The sequence below is a fragment of the Strongylocentrotus purpuratus genome, unplaced genomic scaffold (assembly GCF_000002235.5).
Source record: "Strongylocentrotus purpuratus isolate Spur 01 unplaced genomic scaffold, Spur_5.0 spur5_scaffold_2, whole genome shotgun sequence".
In the NCBI taxonomy this organism is placed as follows: Eukaryota; Metazoa; Echinodermata; class Echinoidea; order Camarodonta; family Strongylocentrotidae; genus Strongylocentrotus; species Strongylocentrotus purpuratus.
Genome location: NW_022145605.1, coordinates 3522291 through 3549164, shown reverse-complemented (window position 1 = coordinate 3549164; position 26874 = coordinate 3522291). Strand labels below are relative to the sequence as shown.

The following is a 26874-nucleotide window of genomic DNA, read 5'->3' as shown; positions in this document are numbered from 1 at the left end:
CAACTATCCCTTTAAAGGCCAAGCCAACTGAGGCAGTTTTAGTTGGATTTTTCTTCAATTTCAGCTAAAGACTGGACCTGAACTTTACTTTTCCCTATTCCAATCGTCTTTTGTTTTCGTCTCTTCGATAACTTTTCTCCCCATTACACTTTCACAAATTGAGCCCTCTACGTGCACCAACGCTGGCGAAGCGTCGTCTGCTACCAAGGCAAACGTGCACTGTACTCCATTTGCTGTTTCGAACGTGATCACGCTTGAGCACACATAAGATAGACAGTCCTGTACACTGACTTAGCGGTGTCGGAATTATCAGTTTACAACTCATGAAATGGCACAGTTTTTCAATCATTTGCAGGTGAAAACAGGTGAGTATATCTTGATCAGTCAATTAACCTTGTCCATGTCGAAAACCTTTTGTGATATGTCACGTTTTGAGCTGCGGATTTGGTTTTGAATGTCTCTGCTGTGGCCTTGTCGGGTTTGCAATTGTTGCACTGCATGTGGACTGTGTGTGATTGCTCAAGCGATTCGTTACAGCTTGGGCTCGGGGAGGGGGGGGGGGGCAGTTCGTATCATACAACCCCTGCTTGGCAAGCCCTGTAAAAAAAAAAAAAAAAAAAACAGAGACCTTTACAGTAGCATGAAGACTTTTTGTTTAGTGTTCTGTTATGTCTATTTTGACATGGTCAATTTAGCCTACTAGGCTTTAGACCTAGTTGAGGAATAAATATAAATGATTGCAGGGGTGGCGATCCCTGGGAACAGGGGGACACCCCAAACCCCATCCCCTGGGTATTTTGAAGGGTGCAACAAAAGTATATAGCAAAAGATTATTAATAAAGGCGACACATACAACACACTTTCAGGTTCTGAACTAAAATGCGAAGTTTCAGAATTTAAACTGAAACAATTGTATTGCTTGGTCGCTTCGCATGGGCCTTTACTAGTGTTGAAACATTACCATATTGTAGAAGGTATCACAAAAGCAGAGATCTTCAGAATCCTGTGTTTTACAGGTGCCATACAATGTGCACTCCCAATAGGACCCTTTATGGTAAGCAAGTTAAGGAGGAGGAGGGGGGGGGGGGACACCTCTCCCTGTGAATATTAGAGAGCTGAAATTTGGAAAACCTGATCTTTTTCTATTATTTTAATGGTGTTTTACTGCTGCCAATAAGAAAAATTGTGCATATTAAGATCAGACTATGATTTGCCTGTGTGAATAAATGTGCTCTTATTTAAAAAAAAAAAATTTCAAGTCACCTCGCGAAAAAGATAAATATAATTTACTGAAGAAGACACGAATGCAAAAAAGTTGTTATACTGCAAAATGCAACATCTTTTTATTTCATGTTTATGTGTACGGGTAGGAATGAAGAAAAACATAGGCTCTATCTCCACCTGAATGGTTCAGTAGATAATTAATGTGATTATAGTTTAAAGCAGATCTCTGAAGAAAAAAAAAATTGAGTTTATTGTGTGTCACTGATAAAGAAATAAAGTATGATCATCGAGAGTTTTATTTGCAAGAAATCTGATGAATCTAATTCCTATGGAAACAGAACCAAGCATGTTGATCAAGAGCCATTGAAATTAGGCACTGTATGCAAGGTGGGGGGGGGGGGGGGGGGGGTCAGAAATATTTTGTGGATGACATGTTTGAGATCATTGAGTTGTATCATTTCCTTTTTATGTTGCTTTTCCCCTTTAGCTTTAATCTTCTCCCCCTCCCCCACCCTCGCGCAATTTACTTGTTGGAAACAATTTTTCTTTCCCTTTTCTTCAGGGAACATATTTCTGTTAATTTACTTTAACATAGACCTAATGCCTTTCTGGCATTGAACAGATGATTTGTTATGTCGCAGACCGTCTTTGAATAAAACCCACTATTACACCTTGAAACATAAGGCCACCATGTTAGAGTCTGACCCAATTATGACAACTTCATCACCTGACACCAATGCTTCATATTTGACCCCCTGCAGTGTTCCCCCAACGCCCCCTTCCCAGACCCACCTGTGCTCTAAACAATAACATTTCATGTATTATGTATGCTATGTTAAAGGCATCATTAAACAATGTTAAATCTGAGATGCACGGCCCTACGTGTTATTAGTGTCTGGGATATGGTGTAATATTGAAACCCTACAAAAAATTGCGCTTCAAAATGATCAAGAAGTGCCTCAAAAAAGTAAAAATCTTTGAGTGACTGGTTTTACCATACTTGTTTTCCAATCATAAATATCTTGATAATCAGACAGGTGATCGGCTTGCAAAAGTCGTGGGGTTCCTGACTGACCTAAAGGTTTATAATTATCATTGCAGCATGAGCTAAATCCAGGATTTTTTTTCAGAATCTGAGACAAAGTTATCAGATCCCTTTAAAGGCAGACCTGCATTAATGATTTGGTATAAAATTCAGGATTAAGTATTCTGAGCTGTTTTTAATAATCAAGAAAACAGAGTAGTAAATTTCTTTCACGAGGAAATTAATTAGGTGTATTTTCAACCTAAGCAAAGAAAAACAATGAATAGTTGGGGGACAAAATAATCCTAGAGAAATAAACATTGAAGTACTACTTCACTTTTTCTAAGTGGGAAGGGGGGGATGTTGCATAAAATATATTTCAAACTGTGATGAATGAAAGATGATGTAGGAAAAACATAAATTTGTAGAAAGATATGGATATTTCTTTGTAGATGTATTAGTGTGTTTGCAAGTCAAAGAAAACTGAGCTGGAATTTTCCCTTTTAACACTCAGAATGATAAATATTTCGCTTGAAACTTATTTATTGTTTTTAAGCATTATGAGATTTTGTGGGCTAGAATTAAAAAGTAAATGAATGTCATAATATATTAGCAAAGCAAAAAACAGGACTTGTATTCATCAACTCTGCCATTTTGTAACTAAGTCTTCCACAGGGACACCCCCTCTCACAAATATAGTCTCCAAAGTCTTTGTTGCAGGCACTTTATGTTGCAAAATTAATTGGATAAATGGAGAAAACCCCATGCAAAGAAATGCACTTTTGGAAACGCAAGGTTATTAAAAGTATTTTTTATGTCCTTGGAAAAATTCATGAAATATTATAATTACTGTGTTTGTAATACAGTGTGCTTCAGTGAATGGCTGCTCAGTATGACCATCAACTAGTAAGTCCATGGTATGACACAAGAGTGTCACTATACAATCCATTCAGCTCCAATTTATTACTTTTCACTCAGACCAAACTAATATAGTAAATTGTCATTTCCAATATATGCCGTGGTATTCTGGTTTATATGCTCACGCCTGCTCACAAAAGAAGCATGAATTATTTAGCAGTTCCCACCATTTTATGATACGGTTGTTGGGATATTATGATGAACGGCTGACTTGTCTTTCATAGATGGGTGAATTATAGCGATTGAACGTACGTGTGGAGGCCTACGTTGAACGTACCATAATGGTGGAGTAAGGGACTGTACTATGATAGATTCATGAGCACTATGCTTTGAGGTTCTCTCTTGTTTGCCCTTGTGTATAATTGCTACAAAATAATCTTAATATTCATCATACTGTGATGGTTTATATATTTTGATGTTTCATTTTTTTTTAATGAATATCATTGGTGGTTGTCACAAGAATAGAAATTGCAGTTACAATATTAAATATCATCAGCAGAATAGACAGAGACAGAGAGAAAGGGAGAAAGGGGAAAGGTAGAGAGGGAGAGACAGACAGACAGAGAGGAAGAGAGAGAGAGAGAGAGAGAGAGAGAGAGTGTGTGTGTGTGTGTGTGTGGGAGAGAGGGAGGGGGTAGAGGGAGAGAGAGATAGAGAGAGAGAGAGAGAGAGATAGAGAGAAAGAGAAATAAGAGTCCATCTCAAATTTTAAGTGTGAAAACATATCAAACAGGGATGCCTAGAAATTATTAGAAATATTAATTGAAATTCATCAGTGCGAAGAAAATTATAACACGGTCTATTACCAGTTCCCACATAATTAGAATTTGATATGTGCTCGCTTATCACTCATTATTTGAGCATTTTTTACATGTCGGTGGAAAAGCAGGCATGTTATCGACAATTTGAGAATTTAATTAATCCCCAAACACCATGTATTATGTCTATTACCTCACTGACTGCATATATGTACTTTTTTTTATACTTGCAAATCTCTAACATTGGATGTTAAGCAATGAGGATATACTTATAGAACAGTATATTGTCATTATATCTAATGTAGGAACAGTTATAGAACAATAATTGTAGAGGGGCTGGAGGGGAGAGGGGGGGGGGGGTGGGAGGGGGTGGGGTTCCTGCATTTATTTTTTTTAATTTGCCTTGCTTAAATTCATGTACTATTGAGAAAAAAATATGTGGGACTTGAAGAAATATAAAGTACAATATACACATTTGGGCAGATGAAACTACTAATAAAAACTAGTTAGAAAAATTAAATAATTGTAATGATTTCACTGCTTTTTGTGTCATACAGATTTTGATGATTTTATGATCAAATTCACATAGATCATCTTATGATAGCCTTTGAAATAGGATGCGCTTCATGTGGGTTTCATATATACAGATGTCGATTATTTTATGGTCAAATTCACGTAGATCACTTTATGATAGACAATAAGATAGGATTCATAAAGATGTTGATTTTATGATTAGATATCACACTGTCTCCTACTATAGCTGATGAAACACAAAACTTCGCCTCTTGTCAATCCATCATAACAGTTATCTGTACAAACACGTCCTAGACAGACCGTCAATTAGCTTTCCATACATCATATTGTCCGGTTATTTGCACATTTTATTCTGTGTTTGTCAGAGCAAAAAGCCCTTTGTCAACCTGTCTGAACTCTGAAGTTATTATGAGGTATACTTCTTTCTAATCTGAGGGGGATTGGCAATGATGTTCAGTTGACAATGATCAAGATATATGATAAGTGAGATAGTAAAATCAGAATGTATTTAGGAGCAATTCCTTATTCCACTGATATTTTAATCTTAATTCTGATGTGACACAGGATTTAGATACTTTTTCATAATAGCTATTTTTTAAACATTTTTTCTTTACACAGTTTTTATGAGGAAGCAAGTGTCCTTATTCATGTTAAAGTAATTGGACATAGAAATATCAAATCCTTTTTCAATCAGATTTTGATGTTGATGAGGCCATTGTTGTAAAGATTTGTCTATACCGGTAGTTATTATAAGAGATGGTATTTGGTCCTTTCCTTTAAATATTAATGATATATAAACACTCTGGGTTGATGAAGGCATTAATTAAGACATTGATTGCTTTAATGATGTATGTGTTATATTTTATTAGTATGACAGTTATACAGCAGATTTGTGAAGTATTTATTGCACACATAAGAACAGCTCCAAACTTTATCAACATTAAACAGTAGCCAATGTGTTGCATGATACCTTTGATATCAAGTATGAACTAATTACGTAGGTAAACATATACTAATGACAGAGCGTATACAATCTGCTTTGTCTGTTTTTAAATGAGTACAAACCAAAGGTGAGAAACAGAAAGTGATAAGGAATAGTGATATCTTATAGATTCATTTGTTTCATTATCAAAAAAGATATTGAATAAATAGTAACGGCTCAAAGATCAAGTGTAGTCATTGAGAGCTCTTATTTGTCTACTGTTTGTCTATTTTCTTTTTTTAAACAAAAAATGTACCGGTAGGTGTTTTCAATGTGTGCACGATATTGGGAGCCTTGCTTCATAATGCATTACAATTAATTCACCATTATATAACTATTTGACATTAATTTGTGCACATGCATATCATTCAAAGAAAAGGTTGAGTTCTGGAAATAGGTGAACAATAAATTGTAAGCGTTATCATTATTATTATACAAGTGTGAAGAACATAAGATTTAAAATGTTACCTGAAAAGCATGGATCTTCAAATGCCTTAATAAATATGGCATGTAACAGCATAACAATCGGGACAGATTTTTACCGAGACTTGGCCAAATTTCTTATCATTTTGATGATTCAAGAACCTTACAGTACACACCAATACTTAAATGCTAGATGATCAACCTTTTCTGGTCGATTCCACACCGTTTCTTTCACAATGCAATCGCATGACCAGAACTCAACTTTTTCATGCCTTCATGTTTTCCAAGTTCAAATTTTCAACAATTATTTTTGAAATGAAATAATAAGATTGTCTTAAAAATACAAAGAAAGGAACAACTGCATGTTAACAAATATGTATGCCTGAATGGGAATTTAATACTTCAGAATTTGAATATAGATTACAAATGAAGAAGCTATGAGGATTTTATATAAATCAGTGTTAGTATGCTAACTTTGAGAAAATAAAACCAGATTAAATGTTTCGCATAACACTGCCCTGTCTCATCTGTTCCCTCTGCCTGTAGTGTGCAATATATTAGTTATTTTGTTGTCCTCTTTTAGACTTTAAACTTCCAGTAGTCCGCTCACCAAAGCAAACATCTTACACACTGATCAGGGTTTGTTTTACCAAGTAGCATGTACATGTGATATTCAATCAATGTATCTATGCAGGGGATAAAATGTTTATCAGTATCTGTAGCAAACTAGTATGATTAAGAGGATGGCAAATATTTATCAAGCTTCTGGCACCTCCCCCCCCCCCCCCCACCTTTCCTTCCACCAGCTACCCCACAAAGATGTTACTCGAATTGTTGATATGTTCATAAGCAAGGGGTTATATATTTGAATACTTGTATTTAAGACTTTGGTCTAAAGGGGATCTGTATAATGCAGTGAACTGCTTCTTTTCTTAGTGAAGCAGTATGATTTTGAAGATTTTGTGTTTTTCATTCTATGAGTTTCCTCCTGGGAGAACCAGAGAATGGTTACAATGTTAGAGATTATAAAGCCCCTCCTAAGGAAAATAAGATAAAAACGATCCTTAGAAGAATACTGTATGTAATTATGAAGTTTACAACATTTGCATTATGATGTAATCGGACTTGAAAGAAGTTTAGAAGTAGTAGCAGTAGTTATTGAAAGCATATAATTGGGAATACTTTAATAATAAGCAGTTTAGCATTACCAACACTAAATAATGTGTATATTGATAGTGTACAGGAAAGGAAGTAGAAGCACTAATAGTGATAGCAGAAGTAATAGAAGAAGAAGGAGTAGTAGAGGTTGTAGTAATAGAAGTGATAGTAGTAGTAGTAGTAGTAGTAGTAGTAGTAGTAGTAGTAGTAGTAGTAGTAGTAACAGCAACAGCAGCAGTAGTATTAATGGTGGTAGGAGTAGTAGTATAATTAGAAGTAGGAGTAATAGTTTAGTAGTAGCAGTAAAATAGTAGTAGTAGTATAGTATAGTAGTAGTAATGTACATACTTTTTCACAAGTATTTGTAGGAGTATAACAGAGCATGCACCTGTGTAGCTTGCAGCTTAGGTATAGGCCTACATCTAATCACAAAGCCTATATATAAAAAAAAGATGCACCCCAATTGATGCCCTTTGTCTCATTAAATCCCTCCAGCAAACACATGCCTACTCCTGCAAAGAAACATGTGTACTTACTACAAGGCTTCTTCAAGCTTACCTAAACAGAATAAATAAAAAGACATCAAGCCTCAATAAAAAGACAAGAGTTTATATCCACTTCCATATCAGATAGGGAGATGTTATACAGTGTCATAGTGATGTATTTATATATGAATAACAGCAGTGGTCAAAGATTAACTTGTCAGTGGTCATTTACGACCAATCATCCAATCAACAGGTAGCTCCATGTTCTTGGCGGTCAGTTTCAAACTGAGGCACTATAGTAGCTTCTGTAAGGATCCTCTCCATTACAAAGAATCCTTGGAGAGATGGATTACCTCTGTTTTGACGGTTAGCAAACAGGTTTGCAAACAAGTTCCCTTCATGCGCCCTACAGGAGCTTCACATCTCGCCATTGATCAGAGTTTAACCGTCCATCCCTCCCTCCCCCATTGATAGTAACTGCCAAGAAGTCTCACAATTGCAACTGCATCCACTCCAAGTTGTTCCTCCACATATTTGAGACAAGAATAGATGTGGAGTGTATGTAAATCTTCATTTTTCTTTGCTTGAGCCGGGTAAACACTTGAGAATAATTCCTGCATGCCATAGAGAATGATCTATGTTCTCAAGCCGTGATTGGATGGCTGGTTGAGTGGAGAGAATATTTTTTGAGTAGCTTTTGAACTGAAGATGTGCTTGTGGTTGCTGAAGAAGCTAGCAAGTTGTTTGGACGATATACCTCGGATGTAAACATCTTGGAAACTTGACTTTCATTGGAATAAAACAAAGCCAACTAGCCTACTGTTCATGTAAGTTAAAGATTTAAGACTCATTTTAGTTATAGCGAGTGGCAGATCCAGGAGACTTCTGGGTTAGTATGTATTAAAATCCGACACGCCAGTATAGGTCAAAAATATATTGACATGGAAAAGAGAGGTTTAAATATCATACAATATTCCATCTACCCCCCCCCCCAATGTAAAATTGGCTTGTCAAATTTCCACGGAGGGTGGGGGTGGGGGGCATGTTTAGCGTGGATATAACCATGTGTATATTAAGGTAAATTTTGTATGTGCCCAGTGGATCCATCACTGTTGAACAAATTGGTATCTTAATTTTACTCCTGTTGATTAAGTTCCAAAGTATATTTCTATACTTCTTTCTCACCCCAAAAAATAATTTAAAGCTCCATCATCAAGCAAATGGTATATTGAACATTTTAAAATAAAATTATCAAAACATGGTGAACAGTAAAACAGATATAATTAAGATGTTGCTCCCACAGTTACATGAGCCTACATAATATTACTGATAAAATAAAAGAAACTTCATTTTCTGGTGCTTTTAAAAGTTATATTAAAGGATTATTAAATAAAATGCATTGTAAATGTGAATAAAAATATGTATTCTTAAGATTACTAAGTTAAGTTACATATATATATATATATATATATATATATATATATATATATATATATATATATATATATACTGTTGATATTAGACTTCTACATATACTCTGCACTAAGTGTACAAGAAGTCGGTGTTTACGACTTCAAATTTAGTTCCTTTTATGCCAAACTTAGAAGAGGCAGATATGTTTCCCTTAGGGATCTTATGGTCATTTACCTGCAATGCAAGATTTTGTTTGCATATTCTGTCAATGATGTTTGGATTCCGGCAATGATAGCTGTGTGCTAATATAGATGTCAATATTGATAATTTGAGGTAATTACAGTCCCATACATAGGTCTTTGTGTGCTGTGCTGGTTTAATAACAAAGATCACTATTGTGCCATCAGAAGAATGAAATCAGTCAATATTGACCCACATTTTTAATTGGTCATTACACTATCTGTATAGTATGGACAGTGATATCAATATGTGTGCGTTTGCTGTCCAACAATATAATATTCAGATGGAAATTTCAACTAAAGACCTCATTTATCATTTGTTTAAGTTGCATATTGTTAGAATTTGCATTATTTTGCCAACCATTTTACAAAGATTTGCATGATATTCACAGCTACACTAATGCATGGATTTCTTGACAGGTCTTTTGTTTATTTTATATAATGAAAAATGAGCCTACCAAATTTGAAGGTATATCATTTAAAACAACTGAAAAAACGTCAACATCATATTTTGTCTTTAAGATGTATAAAATTCATGGAAGAATTATATACCTCATGATAAATTAAATAAATATCATTCAATTTATCATTTAGTTTAAAAAAACTAAAAAATATTCTACTTGGTGTTTTTTGTTCCATTCTAAACCAATCTGGAACACTACTCCATAGACAAATTTGTGGTGGGGAAAATTGGATGAAGTTAAAAGCTCTAGGTTAAAAGTATAGTGCAATCAGGGGCTAAATTCATACCTTATTTGACTTCTCTTCCAATTATTTTTTTCCTTTTTCAAGTAAGAGTTCTGCCTTTAATAAATACTGTTTAAACTTGGGACTTCCCATTCTCTCATGTTTTGTTAAAAACTAAGAAGATGCCTTTAACTCTTAAGCTGCCCCTATGCAATTCACCCAGTGCCACAGTGCTAATCCCTATTGTGCCCGCTACTAATCTCCTGTGTGCCAAGTTAATATAGGGTAGGTTCAAGTGCGTGTAGTTTAAATTGTTACTATGTTTGATCCACTATAACATCTCATCTGTATTTTGTATAAAAAAGAATTGTACGTTAAAGTTGTAAGAAATTTAACCCTCTTTCTGTTGATACCAATGTCATTTCATGAATCTGTAATTTTGGTAAAGTAAATAAGCACTATCAGTGAGTTATCAAACCGATCCATTGTCTCATTTCCCGCACACAATCTGAGGGGCCATGATCAAAACTGACAAATTTGATGATAAAATATCGCAATTTTCTCAGGAAAATCCAATGTAACGGTATATGTGAAGCACGCAAAATCAAAACAACAATAAACCCCCTCCACAAATACAGTAAGCATTCATGCGTGCACGCAATGCGCATCGCACAATAGGCATAAACAATTAGCTTGTGTACTTATGCACGAAAATGTGTCCGTGGCACGCGAGCGGATGAGAGTTTATGTGTGCATGGCAAGTCAACAGAAACCCGATTATGTGTGCGTGGCACGCCAGCGCATGCACAGAACAGTGTTCTTGGCACGATAAGAGTTAACTGGCTGTTTGGTTGCAGGTAACAGGCAAATAGGATTTGGGTTTTAGAGTATTCAGGAGAGTCTACAAACTTTGTTGACATCTTTTGTGATGAAGATTAGACTATTTTAGGATTACTGAAATGAAAAGAAATCGAAGAGAACCTATACAACATAATATGGGAAAAGGGCTTATCTCTTTATGCTGTCTCTCTCTCTCTCTCTCTCCCCTCTCTATCTGTCTATCTATCTTTCTATCTATCTATCTACATCTCTATTACTGTTTTCACACTGGCAATATTTTGCTTAACCCCGTACTATAGGTGGGGTTAAGGGGGGGTCTTAGCCCCACCTATAGTACGGGGTTAAGCCTATTCCACTTTCTGTTCAGACTGGTTTTTACCAAAGTGGGCTAAAGTTGGCTAACCCCACCTATAGTACGGGGTTAACTAACCCTGCAAAATAGCAGGGCTAACTCCGCAATTGTGGTGCTAACTCCTGCTAACCCCGCAATTGCGGTGCTAAGCAAATGAATGAGAACAGAAACAAAAAATAGTCCGGTACTACGCAATGGAGCGTATCGCAGCTGGCCAGATGCGAGGTATGTCCAATCATAACATACACGATATCCGGGGTTAACGAAATGCAGTGAGAACAGCGGGAATTTTCTTATTCCGGAATAGGCGCTAGTACGGGACTAAAAACAGCGAGTGTGAAAAGCCAAAAAAATAGTCCGGGGTTAAGGATAGTACGGGGCTAAGCAAAGTACGGGGTTAAGCAAAACCAGTGTGAAAAGAGTATATTAGTATCTCTCTCTCTCTATTTTACTCTCTCTTTCTCTCCCCCCCTCTCTCTCTCTCTCTCTCTCTCTCTATCTCTCGTATGTTTTTTTTTGTTTTCAATCATGGATTGATATTTTAGCATTTTGGAACTGCTTTGTTTGGGAACAGTTATCTTTCAAATTTACTTTATTTATGTTTTCTGTTGCTCTGCTTTGATCCCCATCACCCTCTCCCCTCCTCTCTTTTCCCCAATATCTTTCTTCTCCATTCTCTCTTCTCTGTTTGCCTACCATCTATTTCTCTCACTTATGATCTTTCTCTGTTAAACCATCCCCTATTTTGTCATTATTGTAACTGTTAGTAATTTTGAATGTCCCTGAGGGGATTTATACACCAAAAACGTCATGTATACCTGACTATGAAAAGAGTCTAATGACTTGCCACTTATCTTACACAATGGTACCATTTCCTCAAAAGCTTAAACTGGGCTTCTTTCAATGGCAGAAGGGATTAAATCGCACACAGCAATTTGTATAGGAGTGCTAGAAGGGATCAAATGACATGCTTCAATGCATGCCTACCTAAATATATGTAAAATAGAACTGCTTTCAATTTTTGAAATTTTATACCCAGAAACCATACTGTTCTTTTGATATTCTGTCAACATCTATATAGACTGGGATCGTATGATAGGTTGTGGTAATCAGACTGATATCATTTTTGAATAAGATTTTTAGGTTTGCCAGATCTATGCAACTCAAATATATTGGAAATGATATTTCATAATAATCTATTGACGTTTGAATTCTCTAATTCCCATCCCGGTTCCATTAAGCAAATGGGATAATATCTTGCAATGCTAATTATTCTTTTTACATAGCTCCCAACTGAGTGTTTGTCATGCAAGAAAATGAAAAATTACTTTTGAGAATTTAAAAGTTACTTTCGCTCTTACACTTGTTCCTCTCCTTTGATATAGGCCCCAAATCTTAATGGTATAATGGTTTGGAGATTTGTTTAAAGAATAGTGGAATCAGTTTCACTTTTTATTAGCGTAATAGCTCCTCAGCGCCACTGAATTCCTCAGAGAGGAAACTTGATTCCAACTCAAATAAACTGAAATGACCATGAACTATATCAGATTTCAATTCTGAGCATTTGATCCTTGCATCTTTTTTTTTTATACATTGAGCTGTAGCTTCAGAGGGGGTTGGTTGAGAAACCTTTAATATACTTGAAAAAATAAACATCACCCATACAGTTATTGCGCATATTTAGCTTTATATATGATTTGAAGTAATATCAGTTATTTATTTGTAGTTTTTAGGGTATTTTTCTTTAGCAATGCTATTGCTACCTTTGAAAGATTTGAAAGATTCCTATTCCAGACTTTGTATATAATAGATTCCTCCTATTCTAAAGATGAACAGAATGTCAAGAACTCCAGTTATAATTGTATTTATTCCACAAGTCAATTTATTCATGTCATGCTTTGACAGATAAAATATATACATGTATATATATATATATATATATATATATATATATATATATATATATAGGCGTGAAGAAAAAGGTCTAGGAACATGAGACGTAGCTGTACTTTACAAGTTTATTACGAGCTTTCGGCTTGTGAGGCCTTCTTCAGGTTCTGAAGTGCAAACACATACAAAAACAAATACAAAAACAAATACATTGTAAGAACAAATATACATGGCATACAAACTTAATATCACTCAATCATCATGCAAAACTAACAATAACACTGGGCCACATTGTATGTACCTTGGCACCATGAACTTGTATGATCTAATGCAAGTTAACATTTTTTAATATTTCTTTAATCTTAAGTATGTTGAATATTAATTTAAATTATCTGTATGCGCCTTGAGCATCTCTAGAGATGGATATGTTGCGCTTTATAAATATTGTTATTATTATTATCATGAACATAGTAAAAATTAGTATGATAAATACTTTCGGAATAAACTTAGAAATGATTATGCAAATTCAAATTCAAAGTGTTTTATATATATATATATATTCTTTTTTTGTTGCTTGCTTTCATTTTCATTGAAGAAGCAGTAATTGATTCAAGCTAAAAATCCAAATATTCACTTGTGTAAACTGCATTTGAGGAATACTATAATTATGATTGAATACTATATCTTATATTTAGTTTCTTTCCTCTTATATTTCTTATTCCTCATATTTGTTCTTATTATTATAATTATTAATTCAGTAATTTTACAAAATATAGAGCAATGCCAACAAATGACGAGCACACAGCAATAGACCCAATAATATATATATATATGAATAGTAATCTACTGAGTGCAACACTTGGCTGCTTTTGTCATCATAAAACTTGCACAGTACAGAGCACATAATAATAATAAAATGGTGCTTATAAAGAGAGAGAGGAAATATTTCTAACATTCATGTTCACACATGAACATGAACCATCTGCACATGAAGGTCCTTGAAGGTTTCTTTCTCTCACTCTTGGGAAAAAGAATGTGCCAGGGTAATTAATCCCTTCTTGTTTTGAAACCGATTTACTGCGATTAAGGATTTATTTCATTCCTAGCAACCAAACACAACTAGATATCCCCGCCATTCAAAATCTAGAAAGGTTTACTCGCTGCCATGGTAACCAGGAAAGATAAGACTGGTGCTCAAACCTCCATACCTCCTGTTCCATTGACCCAATGTAAATACAGCCAGTGAGAAATAAAACTAAGAAAAGGAAATGGGGGTTAATGCCTGTGAAATGTGTTCAAGTTCAACATAAAATTTTAAGAATGTTTTAAAGCAAATCTTTTTTTACATTCTAGAATAGATACATGCACAGTTCAAACTACAGGACATTTTATTTTAATCTTATTTAAAGGACAAGGACTATGCATTGGGCTTTAAGTATGTCTGCAGTTGTGAAAAGTATTAAATTTGCTTCTAATTCTGTTGTATATTACTTTACTATTTTTTTGTAATCGGAAAGGGCTATGCAGGGGCTTGAAAGACTCTCCTAGTATCCTGTAATTGAGATCATGCTAATTTATTGAAGTGTATTTTAAATCACCAAAAATCCAAAAGAATTTGCGCTCTTTAATAGATTGGATACTTATATTATAATGAGGCCTTAAGTACCTAATCCTCAGATAAGACTTAGAGCTATGAGTCCCTCAATTTTAGTGTAATTTTCTCAAGCATAAATTATGTAGGTTATTATCTTTACACTGCACATGAATGATCAACAAATAGGAGAGATACAGAGAGAGAGAGAGAGAGAGAGGGGAGGGGGGGGGGGGGGGAGAGTAAGGCTTCCTAAATATGTTTTAAACTTGAACTTCAGACCAATAACATTCCAGCCTTGCCTGTGATTGTAGGTGGCATGTAATCACTTCTGTCAGTATGTTCCCAGCCAGTAACATGACACCCTAAAACACAGATGACGGATTCTTTGAGTATAATCTGAGAAAGTGCTGAAAATATCCAACTGTAGATAGTTTAATCATTGTCCCGTTGCGCCGCTTTGATCACTAGTCCCTCGTGATCATGGGTTTGGACCCACACATTGCAAACTATGTCTGCCTGGATACAGTTTCCAAGGTGGAATTTAATGTTGCAATGCTGGAATGTTTTACCTAGCCGGGCTACGGGTTTGGAAGGAAAGAGGTATTTAATGAGGAGCGACATTGTGCTGATTAGGCAAAAGTTAGTGTTACTTCTGAACTGCTATTCAATACTTTTATAACATTTTGTGATTTTAGTAAAAGTAAATATCATTTCCTTGAGAGGGCTACGTACAACAGTACGTATGTTGTCACATTTTAATTTTTTTTTTTTTTGGGGGGGGGGGGGGCTTTAATTTCTTGATAGATACAAAAGAGTTGGAAAAGATTATGGCCAATTTTTCTTGATGTGGACTCTTCCATGACTGCTTCAACTGTAATGGGCACAAATTCACAAGGGAGAGAGGGAGAGTGATCGGGAGAGTGATCGAGAGAGAGAGGGAGGGAGGGAGGGAGAGAGATCTAGAGAGAGAGAGAGAGAGAGAGAGAGAGAGAGAGAGAGAGAGAGAGAGGGAGAAGAGGGGGAGGAAAGAGCAAGGAAAGGATATTGACACATACAAAGTGACAGAGACTATGGCATATCAAGCAGTGACTTAATGGTCCTCGTAGTATTCAATGTTTTTATTTATAAAAAGATATTCACTACAATCTTCTAATCATTCATGCATCTTCCCTGCCTACAGGAAAGCTTCCAACTGTAATGGGGACAAAGTAACTCTCATCTGAACAAAGATCGACAAAGACAGAGAAAGAAGAAGAGAGAGAGAGAGAGATAGAGAGCACCAAAGATGAATACCTCCGAGGAGAGTGGAGAATGGACTAATCCAGATGGACAGAATGATAGAAGTATGGATGATGAGGAAGAGGAGGAAACTGAAGAAGGTGAGAGCACTTTACAGGAAAAAATGTAAATTTTTAAATGTTTGCCAGAGGTCCCCATAGAAATAGACAGCTTAACAATGTTTGTGATTTGTTGTGTTTTTGTGTTGACATTTGTTATCACAATGTATGCAGGGATTTAAGAAGACAACATGAATTCTCAAGCTATCTTATTTTCTTGTAACTTGAAAGCTACTAAACAGTTTGACATGCCTCTGCAACTCAAGAATGATCATTGATATCTGATTTGATTCTTATTCCCTTCTTTTAGAACATGAAACTAGCTCTGAGATAGAGGAAGATTATTCGGTTGAAGAAGAAGAGGTTGAAGAAGAGGATGAGATGGAAGATGAAGTAGAGAACTCAAGATCTGAATCATCACCTCACATGCACATCAATGGTCATGGGAACAATGATGAAAATGATCATGATGAGGATGACGAAGATGAGGATGAGGAGGATGATGATGACAGTGAAGAGGAGGGTGCAGATATTGGAGTTAAAGAAGATTATCAGAGCAAACAGGTACAACAGAACCCTATCCCTCAGAATGGTATCCATGGAGGAAACCCTAAGATGACCTCATCACCAAGGGAACATCATTTTGTAACCAGGCAACGGGATGCGGTCCCAGTGAAGCAGAATGGAAACATGGTTGCTAGGCAGGATGATGGTGATGAGGAGGAGGAGGAAGAGGAGATTGAGCCTGGTATTATTGGGCCTCTTCATATAGATCATGTTGACTTTATCTTGGATAGCATTGATGCAGAGCTCAGTGATCTTATTACCAAGGTAATTTACTGTGATCAATTAGTTCTCTCATACTCACCATCCTTTTAAAGATTTCAACAAGTATTGAAGGGAATGCAAAGTGGACATGAACTAGTTAAAGGGAAGATAATAGAATGGTATCAAAGATTTAAATAGTCTGTATAAGTTTTAATACTACGTTACACTGATGAGAATGACTCCAGACAGACAATACATGTGTAGACCGAAGAAAAATTATTGAGAGTGGCTAAGATTTCGCTGATTATTGATCAGTTAAGGTCATTTTGGTGCTGTGCCCCAGATTAAAGGCTTTGCTGAACTATCAATGCTCTACCTTTTTAAGATACAGACAGAAACAGATACAAGGCAATGACTATTCATCTTTGTGTTTTGTTTCTTGTGTCTTTACAACTATTACATGTATATTTTCTTTTCACAGAGTGACCGTGGTTCACCAGAAGAGAGGAAGAAGAAGAATCTTACAAAAAAGAAAACAAGTTCCATCAAAGTCTCAGGTTGGTATGAATGACTTAATTAAACCATATTCATTTTACAATTTACCGGTAGAGATTCAGACACCACTCCACAACAGAAAGAAGAAAATACTTAGTACGTGTACCGGTAAGTTGTCCAAGTCACAATGTCAGCTGTGCATGTTTTGGTTCAGCTCAGAGTAGGGATGATGAACAAAAATAATTCTGTAGAGGTGTCGGGGTCGAGTGGATATTTCACCGGACTATCAATCACAAGGTCCGCGGTTCGGGTCCCGCTGCGGCAATAATGTCCTTTGACAAGACATTGATCTACATTTGCCACACTCAACCCAGGTGATGTAAATGGGTACCTGGCAGGAATTAATTCCTTGAAATGCTAGAGCATCGTAATGGTCGCCTTGCTAAAGCCAGGGTAATAATCGGGGCTATATAAGAAGCCACCATTATTATTATTATTATTCCTGATGAAGACAGTTTCTCTTGTGACAAACATGGCAATACTTATTAAATGAATTAGTTACTTAATTGTCAGTAACACATTTTGACAATAAATGAGAATGTTAACATAATTTCCTTGTATGTGGCGTAGAGGGCGCACTTCAAAACGGGCCTCAATCAGCCAACACCACGATGGAGACCACCCTATCTCAGGATCACCAGGTTCAGCCAAACGGGAGATACGGGATGCTTCCAGTCAGAAAAAAAACCAAGAAGACGGGAAAAGGAAGGATGAAGACAAGGAGTCAGCCATCTTTAGCATCCCCTCCAAAATTAAGGATCAACAATTTCAGTGAGTTAATGAGAGAGTTACAGCGATGTGTGTGTTTTTTGAAGAAATTTGAAAATTTGAAATGGCAACTTCTCAATCATTGCCTTTCATATAAACCACAAATTTCACTCAGCAAACCCAAACTCATCATAATTGATCATAAATTGGTCATATCATCCTCAATTCCGTAAGCTCCAAAGGATTTACCTCTCACAAATTGGAAGGCTAATTCCTGCGCAACATAATTTTCATACCCTTTACAAAAGTGAGCAGTGCTCACCCAAGCATGAATTATGTTCGGACCTTTTAGTGTCATATAAAAGTTGAGTTTATGAGCTTTCCAGACATATGAAACTTTTCCCTCAAGAATATTATATTTTTTATTCGGCAGCCATTTCAAAAGTGTATAATTTTTTTTGGGATGCACTGTATATCAAGAGAGTGAAGGATTGCGTGAAATTTTCTTTAGCCATAGAGGTTGACACTTGGCACTCTCTAAATCAGTGGACCAAGTTGACTTAAGTTAATCCATTGACTGCTGAATACTCTTATACACTGTATGCTAAATGCAGGGACCACCCATTTTCCATAAGCAATGGGTTAACATGGGTCTGCTTCTGGGATCATAGGCCTGGGCTGTGTGAATGAATAGCTCCACAATCCATATTGATCCTTTACTAGCTTCTGGCGACCTGTGTAACAAACAGTGCTCTACCACATTCGCTGTTTGTCACACATACTAATATATAGCGCACATATCTACCATGCATGGTGCTCAAGGCGCTCCAACTATTACCCCTGCTCTGCTAGGCAGTCGATTTCGGTGCTCAGAGCATTCAAGGAATTTCTTCCTACCATTACCAATTTAACACCTGGGTGGAGAGTGGCAAATGTAGATTAATATCTTGCCAAAGGACTGTGTACAGGTATAGTATAATCCTAATAATATGGCAGTCTAGGGCTACAAGCAATGGTGAATAGAGAGATAATCAGATACTTTCTATAGCAATCCTTTTCTCATCTTTGGTCCTGTGCATTCCACCACCTGTTGCAGGTATGGATGATTCAGTTGGAACCAACAGTGATGCAGACTCCATCACGGCAGAAGAGGTCAGGAGGAGGGTCGTCCAATCTCTGCATCAACAAGGTAAATTATCAAGTGTCCAAACATTTGCTCCTGTGACTTTTTGATTATATTTCATAAGATATTTAGGATATGGGTAAGGATTTCAATTGAGTTTCCAAGAGATTGATGCCCTAAATTGTGCTCTAATCATTAAACTAAACGTTGAGATGCTATGCTAATTTATGATACAGTACTATTGCGAATGATCAGTATTTATATTTTATTCATGTAAAATCATATTAAAGTTTTAGCAGCTTGTATAACCTGCAGCTAACAGAGTGTTAACCTACACCATTGCAATAATGCAGCTGGAAAAAAACGTTTTTCTTTTACAAGAAAGCAACAAATATGCAGAAAGCTTTAGATCACTTTAGGTACATTTCCATAGCTGATCCACTTGAGATTATATTAAACCAACTTAGAACATATAGTTTGCTTTTCCTATCATGCTTAAACCTCTTCCTATCGCTCACTCATTTTGCAGAAAAATCTAGAAGCAGTTCCCTGCCACCCCATAATCAACTCACATGTAGCCAAGAGTATCATTTAGCTACCACCCCAGCAACTAACCACAACAGCAACATTAACAGTAGCCCTTTGCAAAGTCCACCAACAACTGCCGACAACAGTCCAAACGCTAAGACTGCTGAAGTCAACAACAATGAGGTTGAAACTCGGAAAAGGATGACAGGGGAAACGAAAAAGGGAAGGACTAAACCTGTTGGAAAGACTCAAGAAGGGAGAAAGAAGAGAAGCAGTGTTTCTAGTAATTCCAGCAAGCAATCAAACCGAAAGGTTCCAAGCAGCGAACCTGCCTCGTCGACGCTGCAGCAAGGGTCTCCCGTCAGTGATGTTTCTGGTGCTTTTGGTTCGCGAGGAGATGGTAGTAATCACATCGTGAGGTTAAGAGATATCTTGAACCATTATGGTGATGTCGGTGAGGAACCAGAGAAAGCAGCATCACTGGCAACGGATTACCTAGTCTCACAAGCAGCTGGAGTACGGAACATCAGCGACTTAGAATCAGTAGCTACTGAAGACTTTGAATCAGCCTTCCAGAAGTTTGCCATGCCTGACTCTGCGAGGAGCCACCGAAGTAAAAGACAAGGGAAGGCAAATCTAAAGCAGGGAAAGAATTCAAAGCCAGTCAATGAATCAGCCGCTCAGCAACTTCAGAGAGTGAAGAAGAGCACATCAGAGGATAAAAAGATGAAAAGGACTGTTTCGGCGCCCCCTGTTGAGCCGAGTGGTCTGCCAGAGTACATGTACATGCACAAAGAGGTATCAGAGAATGACGTTGGAGGAGACTCCATGATTACAGAGGATTATGAGGCTCATTTTCTAGCTATCCCTCTCAAGAATATTCAGACAGGTATACCTACTATCTATCTTGCTGCAGATCTGTTATGATTCCCATAATGTCAATAATGATGAAGATAATGATGATGGCTGGGATAATGATGATGATGATGATGATGATGATGATGGTATGATGATGATGATGATGATGATGATGATGATGATGATGATGATGATGATGATGATGATGGTGATGATAATGATGGTGATGATAATGATGGTGATGGTGATGATGGTGATGATGATGATAATGATGATAATGATGATGGTGATGATGATGATGATGATGATGATAATGATGATGATGATGGTGATGATGGTGGTGATGGAGGTGATGGTGATGATGATGATGATGATCATGATCATGATCGATGGTGATGTTGATGATGAGGATGGGGATGATGATGATGATGATGATGATGATGATGATGATGATCATGATCGATGGTGATGATGAGGATGAGGATGGGGATGATGATGATAATGATGATGATGATGGTGATGATGATGATTGTGATGATGATGGTGGTGATGATGATGGTGATGGTGATGATGATGATGATGGTGGTGGTGGTGGTGGTGATGGTGATGATGATGATGATGGTAGCATTGATAAACTTGAATTTAGATTTTGAGGATGATATGTCTAAATCCCAACTGCTCAGTCATCCCCTGCCCCCCCCCCCCAAAAAGCATCATTTTAGTTATTAGTCTGCTGCTTTTGCATTTTATATATATTTTATATGATACTACCAAGTTACATTTTAGATACCTGTTCATGTAGATGGTCTGGAGCTGCAAGTAGCTGTAGCTGTCCATTCATAACATGCTTTGGCATATCTTATAGAACTCATCAAGGGTCACATAACTGTCATTCCAATAGACACTTTAGACACTTGCGGTGCAAACTCTTACTTACACTAATTTAAGGACTACTAAATCTAAGCTGTCATATATATTCTTGTAAAAGTGAAACAAAACAAAACAGAAAGATAGCATGTAAATGACTTTACCGTCCTATGCTAAGTCAAGTTAGTAAGTAAGACAAATAATAATAATAATAATAAATTTAATTTATATAGCGCTAAATACAAATGTCTCTAAGCGCTTTACAAATATATTATTACCCCGGTCATTGGATTCAGTGCTTACCCGCACACAATGTGTGCACAATCTCCACTCCCTGGGGAGCATTCCAGCCAGGCGTTACATGACGCTCAAAAACTGTTTGACCAACAATGACGGTCGCATCCTACCGGGTACCCATTTAACACCTGGGTGGAGAGTAGCAAGTGCAGGTTAATATCTTGCCAAAGGATATTAGTGCCGTGTCGGGATTCGAACCCTCGACCTTCGCATCTCCAAGTCAAGCGCCTTAAACCACTCGACCACGACACTCCCGACTTTATATGTTTGATTACAGTATGAGTGATGAACTTAAGGAACAGATAATATATACTTTCTCCTTCATTAATCACGTAGAGCACCCTGGCGTGACTCCAAAGAAGAGTCCATCCCGCTCTCGCAGGAAAGGTAGCTCCAGAGCTCGTCAGACCCAGCCCCAGAGCGACCCTGAGTCGGTCCAGACCGAAGACTACGAGAAGCGGTTCCATTCCATGATGGTCAGACGTCTGGCCGGTGTACCGCTTTGCAGCTTTGACTCAGTGACCATCCAGAGTGACCTAGATTCGGTCAAGTCGCTGGACATCAAGAAGAAATTCAGGAAGGCGATGCATAAACATGAAAGTAAGTTGGCAGAGAAGTAGGTTTATAGTTATTATTTGTCTGCGCATCCGAAAGGTATGTATCTTAATACCTCTGACAGTTTCATTGTCTATGGTTTAGATATACCTTCCTGAAGTCTTACACAAATAAATTCTCCCAGAAGTTGTGCTCTGTCATATTGATAATAGGAATTCTTAGCAAGATGTACCACCTCCAGCTGAAATCTCTATGCATGACAGATACATACATGTACAACCTCTTGCAATAGAGGGCAGCATTTAGATTACCATCAAGCTCATCCGTGTGCATGAATCAAGTTGGTTGCCCATCCAAAGCATGCAAGCATACATGTATCAAACATATACCAAACATGTTAATTACACTGTTTGTAACTTTCCAAAACAGATGGCAATTAATAAATAGTTTTCATATCAAATGGATATAGAGACATATAAAAGGGTTATTGGTTGGCTTTATCCAATTGACCGGTTGACTAACATAGTCAAATTAAATGCATACTTTTTAAACAAAGGTTCTTGACAACCTGAAAGCTTCTCTGAGGCTGCCTGACATAGCAACAACTAATGTATGCATACTTGATTCTAAGTAGTGTAGTTCATTTAATAATAACATAAAGTTGAATATGTTAGTAAAATGGTCTATTGTCTTAGTTTAGACTAGAAGTTGCAAACTTCCCATGATGGCCTGTTTCCACCTGACCATAGTGTTGTTTCCTCAAGGTGTAGCCCTCCAAATAAAGAATTGCTGCCACTCTCTAGATTTTCATAGCATTTTTCACTGTCTTTATAGATTTCAAGCCAATTAACTACAAACAAAATTATACATACATGGACATGTATCTCTTCAAATTTCATGTGTTCCCCATTGGGACATTGTTGATTTTGTTGATATTAATTTTAGTTTCAGGTACCTCCAGCATTGAAGAGGAGGATATTCAAAGGTCAAAGGTTACACCAAGGTCACATAGGTCAAAGGGCAGTCGGTCAAGCAGTCTCCAGTGTCAGTCTTCAGAGTTGCTCAAAATGAAAGCAACAATGCAACAAACCAAGAAAGGTGAGATTTTTTTTTCTTTTTGAACAAATCAGTCAGTTTGTAGATTTGATCAACACTGGTAATAGATTTATTAACCAACATGGTGGTATGTTGGTGGATGGCTAGCTTTGTGTCTATAACTTGAATGATATTGATCGATTATCCCATGACAGTGTTGTTTTCTCCTTTCCTTTGGTGTCATATGTCAGTGCTGACGATGTGAAATGTTGTTCAGTATGTTTTGAGACTATAATGATATACATTGTTCAAGTTTATTCCAATAATTCTTGCTCAGTAAAATTGGAAATTTGGCTCTGAAAATTTATTTATGATGCCTTTTGAATGTATTCAAATGTATATATTTTAGGTTGACTGGTTTCATATTCCAACATTTGAAGTACAAACTTCTATTGATTTTCAGGTAATCCTCAGGTCATGCATCCACACCATCCCACAATGCATCTGACTTCCCCTGCCCTACACCATTCAAGTATGCCCAACCTCTCCACTGCTGTATTACCAGGGCATAGCCATCCCTCCGTCCAGCCACAGACCTATGCACCACCCCCACCAAGGGACAAGTGGAGGAGTCCACCCAGGGTCAGCCACTTAGAAAGTCAGCCCAGTCCACTTAGAAAAAGGTATGTAGTGACTTGAAACTTCATGCTTTAGAGTTCATTTAATGTCACCACAAATGTGTTTGATTTTTTTATCTAATTTGTATGTTCATAAGAAAGTGCTGTGCTTTTTATTGATGTCTTTTCTTTTTAAATGTTCAAGCTTATCTAGATTGCGAGTCAGAAGATGACAAGAAGGGAATTCTGCTCTCAAAAATATTCATTCTTTGTAAAGGGAGAAGCTGCAGTTGTCATGTGGTGTCCAAGTAGAATATTCAAGAGGGCAAATCGGACCTGAAGTCTCTCTTCCCGACACCTGCAGTATTTCCATAGTTTCGGGTTACATTGACATTTTGGAAGTCAGTGTACCGAGGATGGGGCCATGAATGGTTGATAACGTGAGAGGCCCTAGAAAGAAAGATCCCTTTTACGACAATAAAATGTTTTAAAAATTATCGTTAGAAATCTGTTTGGATCTGAGCAGAATGGCTTCATCCAAAAAATACTATTTATTATTTGATATTTTTATTTTTACAGGGTAGGACAATGAGGGCTGGACTCTTAAAATGAGCACGATTTTTAAAGTCTAATTTTATTAAAGTGATGAACTGTACTGTTTAGTTCAAGTAAAATTGAGATGTGATATTGCCATTCATTAGCTTACATGGGCCTTTTTTGTTAGATTTAATTTTTGTCTGTACATTTACTAATTGGCTTGATATTATCCTGCTCATCGAAGTGCACCTTAGCATGATTATGTTATTTATCTAATTACTTTAAGATTATAATGTCCTGATTATTTACACGTACAAAGGTTAGAAATTTAACAGAATTTGTTGTTTGGTTTCAGATGTGGTTTTAATTTAGTCTAACAAAACAAATTGTCACATGTTGTAAACCTTTCTCCACTGATCGATGTAGGTGGTTGATGGAGACATCTCCGTTCTTTGTATAAACCTCCTTCACTTTCCCTGGTTCTAAGGTTTCTACATTAATGGATCTTACTAACGAATCAGATAAGCCCATTAGTACAAGGTTGCAAGGCAGGCTTATTTTTATCATGTACTATTTAGTTTTTTTCCACTGTTTCTGCTTAATGGCATTGATTCCTCTTGCTTCCAGCAGGAGTGTTACGGTATCATTGTTTGTTTGATATACATGTTTATTCTACACTCATGAATTTGATTGTGATGGTTATAAAGAGTAGAAGCTGAAGGAATAATTCAAGTAAATCTGGTAATAATGATAACGATAGAAGAAGTCGAGTAGTACGGTAGTAGAAGTACAATAGTAGTAGTATTAGGAAGAGAAGGAGAAGTGGTGTTAATTATAAAAATAGTGGTAGTAGCAGTAGTAATTAGTTTCTCATTTCTTGAATAATTTTCACAAATCATCTTTACATCAGTTTTAAAATATTTAATACACCATCTGCTGCATTGTTTTTCATCAATGTTCCCATAATGACGTGCTGTTTGTGTATTATTGAGACTGCAGATAAGTTATATCCGAATTCATGATACGAGAGCAAACCCTCTTTCATGTGGGTGGTGATATTATTAAAGCGTAATGCAACGGCAGCCCCAGTGGAAACTTGCTCTTCATCGGGCAGTCTCTCACACTTTCCCTGTAAACTATATCCTCCTCCATATTCACCACACCATTCCACTTTGTGAGGAGTCTCCATGGGATCATCTAGCTTCTGCTGGTGTAATGGAGTTATATCCAGTCCCGCGAGGATCTAGCAGTGAAATAGGAGACATCTCAACTAGGCTCTCCCAATTCTTGGGGCAGGGCAAGTAGATGAATTAGGGCGACATCAATTCATTAAGATGTAATGAAGATGAAATTAATATGATGGGGGGCACAAAATAAAATGATGTATGATGAGTTTAAGAAAATGTTAAGTTGTTTTTGAGTGGTTTATCAGAATCAATACTTCTTGGGAAACTGGATATTGAACCCCTCAGAACACAATGAATATAGATATACTTGTATGCATAAATCAGTACAAAGCAGAAGCACTGAGAAATTCTCTTGGTGAAGCTCTATGAATCATAATCTTTAGAAAGAATATTTCTTTACTTAAGTTGCAGATGTTGAAATTTAAATTGCATCCATTAGTGTGACTCTTTTGACAAAAATAATGAACGACAGGTGAAAAGGTAAGTGGGTGGTAACAAAATACTAGGTCTTCTTCCAAAGTCTTCAGTTTATATTTGAGTTGATTTCTTAGCTAGATACCATATGTGTAAAGCCCTTGGCTGTAATTACATCAGCCAAGTGACTAGTATGCTTCAAATGAAGGTGGAGACTTGAGACAGAGAAGAGTATCAAAAATAAATCCTCAACGAGGAATCCACTTCTTAATGATGTCATTTGGATGAAACACGGAGGAGAAAGCAGACGTCATCACAATAACGGAGCAAGAAACCTTCTTATGAGATCACGTCTACTACCGGCTCTGTGTGGATGGATGGAGCATAGCAACGTGGTATCCATAGGAGGAGAGGGAGATCACTGGATGAAGACAAGGATTCGGACCATTTGACAAGTGAGTGAAAAAACATTTTTTTTATATCCAACCGTCCATCTCAAAATCATTAATGATTATTGCCAAGTCACATTTTGATGAAAGGCTCTTTGGACTAATCTATGTTTGTATCACTACAACATTTTGGTAAAGGGGTATATAGATAAATTAATCAATAATCATTGATAGACACAAGCTTTAAAAAAAATGTTTGTTAGACTATATTTTGGGGTTAATAACATGGATAAAAAGAAATTAAAGAGTTTACAGCACTGTAAAAATATAGAATAGCATTGAGGTTATTAGCTTTATTATAATTTTGCTAAATACCCCCCTGGTGATAGTTTGTGATTTTGAGATGGATTGTTATCTTGTGTGATTGATATATCTGTTGTAAATATGAGAGGTATATTGTTTGATTGTTTTTTATTCAATAGTTGTATGCTTTTACGATTTTGGATAAAAGATTCAAATGCAAGCACACCTTTTCAGAATGTGTCTATTGGTGAGATAAGAAATGTTTATGTGGATCC

General features: G+C 36.7%; 1 protein-coding gene across 2 annotated transcripts; it reads left to right on the top strand.

The window, feature by feature from the left end:
• The first annotated feature begins 236 nt into the window (after positions 1-236).
• On the top strand, positions 237-23877 carry LOC754321 (apoptotic chromatin condensation inducer in the nucleus). Of its 2 annotated transcripts, none has more exons than XM_030991445.1 (10): positions 237-365; positions 15702-15900; positions 16169-16689; positions 17108-17183; positions 17752-17952; positions 18986-19078; positions 19542-20429; positions 21899-22162; positions 23069-23215; positions 23616-23877. In XM_030991445.1, exons 2-10 carry the CDS (start codon positions 15807-15809, stop codon positions 23849-23851), a joined length of 2520 nt encoding a protein of 839 aa, XP_030847305.1. In that variant the 5' UTR covers positions 237-365; positions 15702-15806; the 3' UTR covers positions 23852-23877. The 2 variants fall into 2 exon arrangements, with proteins under 2 accessions (XP_030847305.1, XP_030847304.1); XM_030991444.1 differs by having other exon boundaries at positions 23063-23215.
• Positions 23878-26874: the final 2997 nt, after the last annotated feature.